Genomic DNA, 11,377 nt, shown 5'->3' on the forward strand with positions numbered 1-11,377 from the left:
ATTTTGCTGGTGAAAAATTCGCCTCAAGAGAAGCTTGTGAAAATCGACTGTCCCAGTTTTTTGCAAATAGGGACAAGGGTTTTTATGAGAGAGGCATAATGGAATTACCTTCAAAATGGCAACAAGTTATCGAACAAAACGGTGCATATTTGATCTAAATTGGATCATTCTAACTATACTAAATAAAGCCTTCAATTTCATGCAAAAATAATGGATTTCTTTTTACTACATCTTATATCTGAGATGTCGAAAAAGCGGTCACCTTCAGCTCAACAGATGTTCCAAGCTCTGAAGAATAGAATTAGCCAAAGACGTAAAGAAGATTTATCTGAAGTCTTATAATATTTACACAACCCAGCATACAATGATGATAATATATTTCAATTATTTCCTTTGCCTAATAAAAGGGTTATTAGAAAGCAGATGAGAAATTTGATAGAAAGTTTGAATAATGAAGGTTTTTGCGAAAATGTAAATAATGAAGAAAACCAAAGTGAGTCTGAAACGATAGTAGAAAAAAGGATATTAACTATAAAAGAACAATTTCAGCAGTAAATAAAAGAAAGTATGCAAAAAATAAAAGCAGGAACTAAAAAATCAAGTGATTTTATAAGATTTCTATAAGAGCTGAGTGCAGGATATAGATTTGCGAATAATATGAGATATAATTTATTAAATTATATAATCCTTTATGTCAAACGTTTCGATCCCGCATTGGATCCTTCTCAATTTGAGAGGGATCCAATGCGGGATGGAAACGTTTTACTTAAAAGATTATATAATTCTGGATTAATAATTCTGGATCTATAAGATTATATAATTCTACTAGGTGCGCAACTAAGTTTTCGGGTTTCATACATGGATGGCGCTAACGACACATGTAGTCGACATAAATGTTTAAAGTTATGTTTCTTTTATAGCTTGGACATCTGTCAACAATAACCAGTCATAATATCAACACATATCGCAACGCAAAAATATTTTTTCTAACAATGAAGATGTCGAGTTTTGTTGTGCCAAATAAACAGCATTTGCAGGAAACTTTGCTTTTCTGCATTAACATGAAAAAAATGCAGCTGAAGAACGTCGTTTGCTTCAGGAGGTTTACGGCAAACATGCACCATCAAAAACTACCTGTGAAGATTGGTTTAAACGCTTCAGAAGTGGTTATTTCGACACTAAGGACAAGGAGCATTCCGGAAGACCAAAAACAATTGAGGACGCCGATCTGCAAGCGTTATTGGATGAAGATGATACATAAACATAAGATCAATCTGCGGAGGCATTAAACATGACTCGCCAAGGTATTTCCAAACGTTTACATGCCATGGGAAAAATTCAAAAGGAAGGAAAATGGGTGCCGCATGAGTTGACTAAGAGACAGGTAGAAAATCAAAGAGCCACTTCCGAAATTTTGCTTTTGCGGCATGAAAGAAAGAATTTCCTGCATCGAATTGTTACTGGCGATGAGAAGTGAATATATTTCGAGAATCCCAAACGCAAAAAATCGCAGTTTTTACCTGGCGAAGCATCAACATCGACGGCACGACCAAATCACTTCGGAAAGAAGACAATGCTCTGCGTTTGGTGGGACCAGAAAGGAATGAATATACTATGAGCTGCTGAAACCGGGCGAAACTATCAATGGGCATCGCTACCGACAACAACTTGAATCACTACCGACAATCAATTTGAACCATGCATTGCTCGAAAAACGGCCAGAATGGAACACGAGATACGAACGAGTGATATTACAGCACGACAACGCTCCGTGCCATCGCACTTTCATCGTCCAGGACACCATCAAAACGCCGAAATGGGATCTGCTACCGCACCCGCTGTATTTACCAGACCTGACCCTTTCCGATTATCACTTGTTCCGGTCGATGGCGCATGGCTTGGCTGGGCTACACTTGGCCAATTTCGAAGAAGTGCAAAATTGGTTGGATGAATAGTTTTGGTCCAAAAACGCGTCGTTCTATCGTCGCGGTATTCATGTATTGCCAGAGAGATGGCAAAAATGTGTAGCTAGCAAGAGACGATACTTTGAATAAACCATTTTTTGTATTTCTCTTGAAATTTTCCATTTTTCATTGATCAAAAAAACCCGGAAACTTAGTTGCGCACCTAGTATAAATTATGTCATTCGCGCATCTATATCCGACACTCTTATAGGACCTAATCATTAATAGTTTTTTTTTTCGATTGAATATCGCAGCATTAGAAGCAAGAAATCGCATAGTAAAAATTCTTGCGTTATATGTTGAAATAAGGAGATATATCTATAAAATGATACTTGTAATCGATTTAGTAAATTTGTAAAATGCTCCGAACATTCTTCTTTTGCCGTGACAATGAAAAAAAGTTGTAAAATTAGTGCAACATGCAACTTAGGTTTTAACCTATTGTTTTTCATGATTAATGTTAATTTTACGAGTTTTATTTTATTGTTACGGCGAAAGGAGAGTGTTTGGAACATTTTATAAATTTGTTTAATTTGCTTTTTATAAATCGATTATAAGTGTCATTTTATAGATATTTTATATATCTTATATATCTCTTGATTATGTATCTCCTTATTTCAAAATACGAGGGCTGTAGGATAAGTACACGTGTTAGGGAATGAAACGCATATTTAAACATTTTTTTACTTATTTTTCAATATAGTCTCCTTTCAGCTCGATACATTTAATCCAGCGATATTCCAATGTTTTTATACCATCCAAAAAATATAATTTGTCGAACTTCGTAAAATAGGCCTCTGTTTCGGTGATGAATTCTTCGTTTGACGTGAACCGCTTTCCGCCAAGCCATTTTTTCATGTTTGGAAATAAATAGAAATCGCAGGGGGCCATTTGGAGAATAGGGAGAATAGGGTGGATGAGATAACAATTCGTAGCGTAATTCGATCAGTTTTGCTATGGCGATTGTAGACGAATGAGCTGGTACGTTGTCATGATGAAAGAACACTTTTTTCTTCGCCAAATAGGGCCGTTTCTCTTCAATTCAGCGTCGAATCGGCCCAATAAATCAGCATAGTACTGTCCCGTGATTGTCCTTCCCTTCTCCAAATAGTCGGTGAAAACGATGTCTCGCGAATCTCAAGAAACGGTGGCAATGATCTCTCCGGCCGATGGAACCGTTTTTGCCTTCTTTGGAATAGGTTCACAGGGTAAAGTCCACTGTTTTTACTATTTTCTCGTTTTTGGCGTGTAGTGATGGATCCATGTTTTGTCAGCAGTGACGAAACACCGCAGAAACTCTTTCGCATTGCGCTTAAACATATCCAAACAGTGCTCCGAAGTTGTTATGCGATTCCGTTTTTGTTTCACTGTGAGCAAACGCGGCATCTCGCTGATAGCTTTCTCGTACCCAATTTTTCGTGGATTTTTTGTACGCGTTCAGTTGAGATATTTACAATGTCAGAAATTTCTCTGATCTTCACCCGGCGGTTTCCCTTATAGAAATATCATACTAAGAATCATTGATAATTACTTATTTTCAGTATTAAAAATACTGGATAATAAGTAATTATCAATGATTCTTAGTATGATATTTCTATAAGGGTTGCTAACACGATATCATGGATTTTGTTGACTATATCCTCCGTAGTTATCTCAATCGGACGACCTGGGCGTTCTTAATCGAAAACGGATGTTTGGCTACGCATGAATTCATTGAATCAATATCTGATGGTAGTCATCGAAGGTGCATAGTCCTTACAAACGGCATGCAACTTTACTTTGATTTCCTCACACGTCTTCCCATCCAAAAAAAGGAATCGAATCACTGACTGATATTGCTCTTTTTCCATGGTTACAAACAAACACAAACTTGTTCACTTTCAACAGTTATCAAAACAAAAACTACTCGATAAATCTGTCTGAAATTTTGACTGGCGTCAAATTCGGAAGATGGCGTTAAACGATGATATACAGACTTTGAGTCAGTGACGCCATCAGTCGTTAAACACGGATACTTATCGTACAACCCTCGTACAACGAAAAAATTTTAGCCATACGATTTCTCGCTTCTGACGTTATCAAACAAGGACAGAAAAGTGAAGATACAGGAATCTTAATATTAATTTTTTTATCAGATGATTTGACATCAATTCTGAAAAAGAAATGATTCTTTTTGAATTAATTGGAAACAGAGGACACTACCTTAAATTAGCGTATCAGTATTTATTGTCAATACCTCCAATAAGTGTGGAATCTGAACGAGCATTTTCAATAACTGGATATATTGGAAATAAAATCAGAAGCCGACTTGAGGATGACACGTTAGATGCGTTATTATTTCTAAGAACATTTTTTAAAAACTAAGAAAGCAGTAAAAATTAGTCTATTTTTTAACGCAAAAGTTTTATTTTTTACTTATATAAATTTTATTTTGACTTGTTGAATGATAAATTTAATATAAATTGTTTTGCTTTTGTTACTTGTAGGATTAAATTTCCTATTAGTTTATACATATCAAGTACAGAAATATATCATTTGTAAAGTTATTTTGTGTTCCATTAAAGATCTCATTTCTCAGGAAGAAAGTAATAGTTAGCTTTTATTTAATTTGTTATAAAATTTACAAATACCTTTTCGTTCCTCGTTATATGCATTATATATAATATACACACACACACACACACACACACACACATATATATATATATATATATATATATATATATATATATATCCAGGGTAGGCCATTTTATTCAATACACGCAAAAATCTCAAATACGAGAAATTAAAAAAAAAAATGTTTCAGACAAAAGTTATATGGATCCATGGGGGACATAAGAAGGTATCATTCCCTTATAGAAATATCATACTAAGAATCATTGATAATTACTTATTTTCAGTATTAAAAATACTGGATAATAAGTAATTATCAATGATTCTTAGTACGAAGGCTGCTCCGTAAATTTTGCGACTAGTAAGGAAAACACGGTAATTTGTCATTGAAAATGGCTTTATTGTTTTTCAAAGTATTTTCCATGATGATCAATACACTTCTGCTCAAACCATTTATTATAGCATCCATGCCACTCTGAAAGTGGTACCTCCAAAACATGTTTTAAACGCATCAACCGCTTCTTCTGGCGTCGAAAATCGTTGACCATGCAATTTATTCTTGATGTTCGGGAACAAAAAGAAGTCATTGGGTGCCAAATCAGGATTGTACGGTGGATGACTCATTAGTTCGATGTTTTCACTGATCAAATAAACGGTTGTTTGAGCCGATGTGTGAGAATTCGCATTGTCATGGTGAAGAATGATTCGTCGTCTTGAGTTGTTTTTCCTTATTTGGCCGAAGACTTCTGGCAAACAAATGGTTGTGTACCACTCAGAATTGACCGTTCTACGTTTCTGCTACATGACCAGTTTTTCCGAAAAAACAGGCGACCATTTGTTTTGAAGTACTTCGAGCGCGAACAACTTTTGTTGGGTTAGGTTCACTTTGAAAGACCCACACAGTCGACTGTTTAGTTTCCGGCTCATATGCATAGATCCATGACTCGTCATCTGTATAGAGGTTATATACGGCATTTGACGCACCTCGATCGAATTTCTTCAGCATTTTTTTGCACCAATTTACACGATCCTTTTTTTTTAACAATTGTCAAATTATGCGGAATCCAACGTGAACTAATTTTTTTTCCAAATGTTCATGCAATATCGTTTCTATGCAATTCATACCAACACCCAGGGATGTCTGAATCTCACGGTATGTCACATGTCGATCTTGCATTATCAATTCACGCACAGCATCGATGTTTTCTGGCACAGCAGCTGATTTTGGACGACCTTCGCGAGGTTCGTCAGTGAGCGAACTACAACCACGATTGAATTCATTAAACCAGCGACAAATAGTGGTCTTGTGTGGTGCTTCATTGCCAAAAGTGGGAGCAAGTTGATTGATGCACTCTTGTCTCGATAATCCATGTCGAAAGTCGTAAAAAATCATCGCACGAAAGTGTTCTCGTGTTAATTCCATTTTTTCGCTGAGACACAATTTTCAAGTCACTGTAAACAATACAAGTAGCCTCCATACGACAAAACGTTTCGAGTAAAAAAATCTTCCAAATTGTCAAACTTTTTGATGGTTAGATTTTACCTAGCAACGCCAGTGTTGCCAAGTCGCAAAACTTACGGAGCAGCCCTCGTACATTCGTGTATTCGATTGATTATCTACGACGCCGTATCAGAGATTTGTTGAATAATTTGGTCAAATTCATTTATGCAGTGGAAGTAGATATAGATGAAAATTAAACGAGTCTCATTTATACTATTATTATTATTATTATTATGCACTGCTTCAGGGATTTAAGTTGGTGGGTGGAATTTTGAAACGTATTTAAAGCGGTTCTTGGTCGTTCGTTGCATCAGTTGTTTTGCAATAGTTTAGTGAACAAATATTATTTTGAGAAGAATGCACGCTATTAGTGCTCAAGAAAAACGTATGAATTATTATGTATCCGTGCAAGATGATGCTTTGCCGTACAAGAAAAAAAGGTACGTTTCAATATGACATAATTACTTTCTTACAAAATTGTACTCTTATGGATTATTTAAATTATTTATTTTTAACTATGTCTCGCAACCGTGTTACATTATTTATGTTTTACAGTGTATCGCAACTGCGTTGCACAGCCCGTATTTTGGGGCGAAGATATGCCTTGACGTCAACGTCTTTTAAGTACTTGGAGATTGGGATCGTAGGACTGGTATCTACTGTGCAACTAGTTATTGGTGACAATCATGGCAATCAATTGATTCTACATTCGGCAACTTGAGGAGGATTGATGGCAAAGCGTGACGAGATTTTACAATTTTTGCAAACAACAAAGGCGTCCTCCTCTCCGCTATAGATTTGCGATTTGACGGTGGAATGCTGCACGATGTATGGCAAAAAACTTTTAAAACTCACAATATCCGGTAACTGCATGTACTTGTAACCAGCTACAGTAAAACATTTGTTTACTACTCTCGAGAATTGCATTGACTATATGTACGCGTGGTTATATGAAATTATTGTTAATAGAAAATTGTTAACACATATTGTTAATACAAAATGTAGAAATTTTGTAAACATTTTTCGAGAGAAGAATATCATACCGAAACGTATTATGCGATATCAGCGATACGCAATAGCGGGGACTTTGACAGCGTTCACTTATCAATTGCGAGCTATTGGCGTGATATTATGTATGAAGTATTGAACAAATAATTTGTACATGTAACACTTTCAAAATATATAAATTATAAATTGTAACCACAAGAACTACTGTTTATTCATATTACTTACTACCTTTCCCATATTTCTCGATACACTACAAAGTGTCTTAAAATTTTATCTGGTCTTTTGCGGAACACAGCGAGTGTCCTTGATACATAACATGCAAACGCTTGCAAAATCTTGTCGCGGAGCACAGTGTACGTACTCATTAATAATAAAAATATCGTGTGTTAGATTCTTTTGTGCATCGTACTGTCGAATGTAAGATGCATACGTTTGCAAAATGTTGTCGTTTAGTGTCCTTAATATTTAATACGTATACGTATTTGCAAATTTTTAGAGTTTACAAAGAATCCGCGACCAAAAAATATACACCGCGAGATATGCAGGCAGCGCGGGTAGTGCGGGCGACGCCGCAAACCGCCGCGGATCGATAAAATGATCAATTGAAAGAAGATTGCAAAAATTATGTAAATATATCGGTATATAATATCGGTAATAAATTATCTACCGTTGATAATATCGTAATTATGTTAACATGCCGGTAAAAATGATGTAATTATGTGTTCGTATATAATATCGATAATAAATTACCGATCGTTGGTAATATCAGTATTATGTAAATATGTTGGTAAAAATTATATAATTATGTATTGGTAAAAATTATGTAATTATTTGTTGGTGATAGTATTGGTAATAAATTACCGACCGTTGGTAATATCGGTATATCGCCCCTCTCCGTGACGTCATACTTCCCGTGACGTCATACCTCCCGTGACGTCATGCTCCCGCGCCCACAAGTCTTCCCCGGTGACGTCATACTCCCGCGTCCGCGGTACCCCTCTCCTCCACACCCCTCTCGGAAGACCTTGGGTTAGAACTGGTCTATTATACCTACTTCGTTCAAACGTCGTTTCAACGTCGTTTTAACATCGTTTTAACATCATACTAATTTTAATATTATTCCAACGTCGTGATTATTCTAATGTGGTTCCAACATCGCTCCAACGTTTACGAGGACAAGAGCGCGCATCAATAATGAGTAGTAGCATGGTTATCAAGGAGAAGATAGCGCAGGAGATTGCGAGAATAAATAAATGGATTTGCAAGAAGTATCAAGCTTTGAAAACCGGTAGGACGGAGGAAGATGTTGATGGAAGACCGTCTTACGCCGATACACGCGAATTCTCAGTTGCTGTTCTGTATCAAAGGATCTTAGTAAACTTTTGTTATTTATTTTTGTTAATTGCTTGTGTCAATCAATTCTCAAACCCAGACTCCGACGAGCGAAATTCCTGGCGATCTATTAAACGACTGACACGCGGAGTTCGGCTGTTACAACATACTTACCATTATCGATGTGCTGACCAAATACGCGTTGACTGTGCCGCTGAAGAGCAAGAGCGGAAAAGAGGTAGCTGAAACGTTCGCCAAGATAATTCAAGATGATGAGAGATGTCCGACAAATTTGCAAACTGATCAAGGAAAAAAGTTTTACAACGTAGATATTCAGAAACTAGTAAAAAAGCATAACATCAATCATTATTCGACGTTATTTTCGGTAATGAAAGTCTCCGTCGTGGAACGATTCAATCTCACGTTAAAAAATAAAAGGTGAAAAATGTTTATACTCAACGAAACCTATAAATAGATCGATGCGCTGCCGAATTTCGTATCGCAGTACAACGGACGTAAACATCGAACCATCGGAATGCGTCCTGTCGATGTTATTTCCGCGATCGTCGATAAACTCCTGAATACGGTATACAACAACGTAAAAATCGCGGCGCCTGCTTAATTCAAAGTGGGTGACCATGTACGTGTTAGCAAATTCAGGACTGTCTTCGAGAAAAGTTACACGCCGAATTGGGCAACCGAAGTATTCACTATTGCTAAAGTACAGACAACTTACCCCGTAACTTTTCTGCTCGAGGATTTTCGCGGACAGCCTGCCGCCGGAGGATTCTACGAATATGAACTGCATCATATTAACAATCCTAATATACATACTGTATACGTGGAGGAAAAAATGTTGTACAGAGAAGGTGACAATGTTTACGTGAAATGGTTGGGATTTAGCAATTCGTACAACTCGTGGATACAAAAGAATAATGTATTGTAAAATGCATTTGATATTTTACTGTAGGAAAATCTTTAGAAAAACGTATCCAGCAGCTATGATCTTGACCTTCATATATATGATAGAGGTTACCCTCCGAATGACCTTCTGAAGATTTTAACCGTCGCGATTTAATAAAAAGTTATTAACAAAAAAAATCACATAGATAGAATATAGATTTCTTTGACACCATGTATAAATATATGTAAGACATATTTTGCGTGTGTTCCTATTCCTGCATACATGTACGTGCTACACATGTAATACACATGTGTAGAACGTAATAGAATTACATTCTATTTATAAAACTTGAAATTTAATAGGAATTCATCTTTTCGGTAAATATCGACTTTAAAGGAGTAAGCTCCAGTTGTTATGTAAGACAACCATGATGAAACGCTAAAAGACGTTTCAGCCAAAATGCACGCGTTGCATAAACAGACACCACGTAATACGGCAAGCAAATCAAAAGTGCACGCGCTGCATAAAACATCGGGTTACACTGTTGATCTGTTAGGTAATTAGGCCGGTAATCTAATTCCCTAATTTTAAGAATAATATAAAAAAAGTAGCACAACTACTCTGCAGAACTGTTCAGTCAAAGAACGCGCGCGTTACACATCTCAGATATAAGATAACCGACTCGCAAGTAACGTGAGTGTCAAACATAACGATAACGCGATACGCTAACCGAAACACGAGTGTAACACGAGTCAAAACTACACAAGTGTAAACATGAATACAACAAGATAGTTATTAAGGAGTTATAAGAAGAGAAACCAAATAAATTATATCGCAAACTTTATTAAAATTCCACGACTATTTATTCTCCCCGACCACCCTGTACTGTTTGCACGCTAGCACTGGAGCCCAAAACTACCCATTGTGCTCGGCACCACCAAGAGCACAACAAAATTTGGTGGCAGCGGTGGGATCCACGGTGTCAAGTCTGTAACAAAAAAGGAAGAAGGGAAAGATCAAGTGAGTGAAAAAAAAGAGAGCTATAAACCCTCCGTGATTCTAATTGGGAAATCCAAAATTTGAGAATTACGAAAAACTCTGAGAGACGAATACGAGAAAAATATTTCGACGCCTCATCAGAAGTATATCAAGGAGACTAAAGGATCGAAAAAAGACGATGCCACAGTAGAACCGAAGACGATCGTCGAAAACGATCATCAAACGCCTGCTGTCAGCAACACTGGAGCCTACAATATGTCAGCCTACTGAGCTAACCTATCCCAAGCATCGTACGGCGGAGCATCGTACAAGGAGTAGAAGCAGCCCAGCTGATTCAACCTTGATACCAAACGACGACTGGCAACGGATCGCGTAACAGTAACACTGCAAACGCAGCGGAATACAATATGCATCACACGACAATAATATAAGTTAAGAATTCATTGTTACATAAAACTCGTATTGAATGTCGGAAGGAAGCAATATTCCCCGTAAACCAATAAAAAACCATACTTGATTGCATAGCAAACCCACAACTAGAACCATAAGACGACTCGCCGGGTTAGACAATTTTGAACTTCCTCGTTTAATCGACAATACAAAACAAACAATTATCCAAAACGTGTGGCGTACTTTAAATTTTAACGACGACAGTTCTCACACAATCAATTCTCCCGCGCATGTAACAATAGAGTGTGAATTTCCATTCGGAGAATTAGATAATAGTACGAGGGTGGTCTGAAAAGTTTCCGACCTAACAAAGATACAAGTCATTTTTTCTGAAAATTGTTTTTTATTTTTCAACATAGTCTCCTTGTAAATCTACACACTTCTCCCAGCGATGCTCCCATCTCTGTAACCCGTCGAAATAGTACTCGGCGTTTTTCTCTGCAAAATAATTGTTCACGAAGGTGATTGCCTCTTCATTTGACGAAAATCTCTGTCCTCCGAGCGCAATTTTTAGATGAGGGAACAAAAAGAAGTCGCTTGGGGCTAGATCTGGTGAGTAAGGTGGATGGTCAAGCAGTTCAAACCGTAATTCGTGGATTTTCGCCA

The 11,377-nt window shown here is 36.9% G+C and overlaps 2 protein-coding genes across 5 annotated transcripts in view; one reads left to right on the top strand and one right to left on the bottom strand.

The window, feature by feature from the left end:
• The window catches only part of LOC116850441 (flavin-containing monooxygenase FMO GS-OX-like 2), a 194,304-nt gene that overhangs the window by 175,558 nt on the left and 7,369 nt on the right, over window positions 1–11,377 (top strand). The gene's annotated exons all lie outside the window — the stretch shown is intronic.
• Window positions 10,178–11,377, bottom strand: part of LOC116850442 (trypsin-7-like) — a 35,825-nt gene continuing 34,625 nt past the window's right edge. For all 4 annotated transcript variants that reach the window (XM_032828741.1, XM_032828742.1, XM_032828743.1 and 1 more), the window contains one exon: window positions 10,178–10,310. In XM_032828741.1, the coding sequence (XP_032684632.1) occupies window positions 10,238–10,310 (73 nt within the window). In that variant the 3' untranslated portion in view covers window positions 10,178–10,237. The remainder of the gene's footprint in view (window positions 10,311–11,377) is intronic.

The sequence above is a fragment of the Odontomachus brunneus genome, unplaced genomic scaffold (assembly GCF_010583005.1).
Source record: "Odontomachus brunneus isolate Ranch 3 - 2012 unplaced genomic scaffold, Obru_v1 Obru_scaffold_145, whole genome shotgun sequence".
NCBI classification, from domain to species: domain Eukaryota; kingdom Metazoa; phylum Arthropoda; class Insecta; order Hymenoptera; family Formicidae; genus Odontomachus; species Odontomachus brunneus.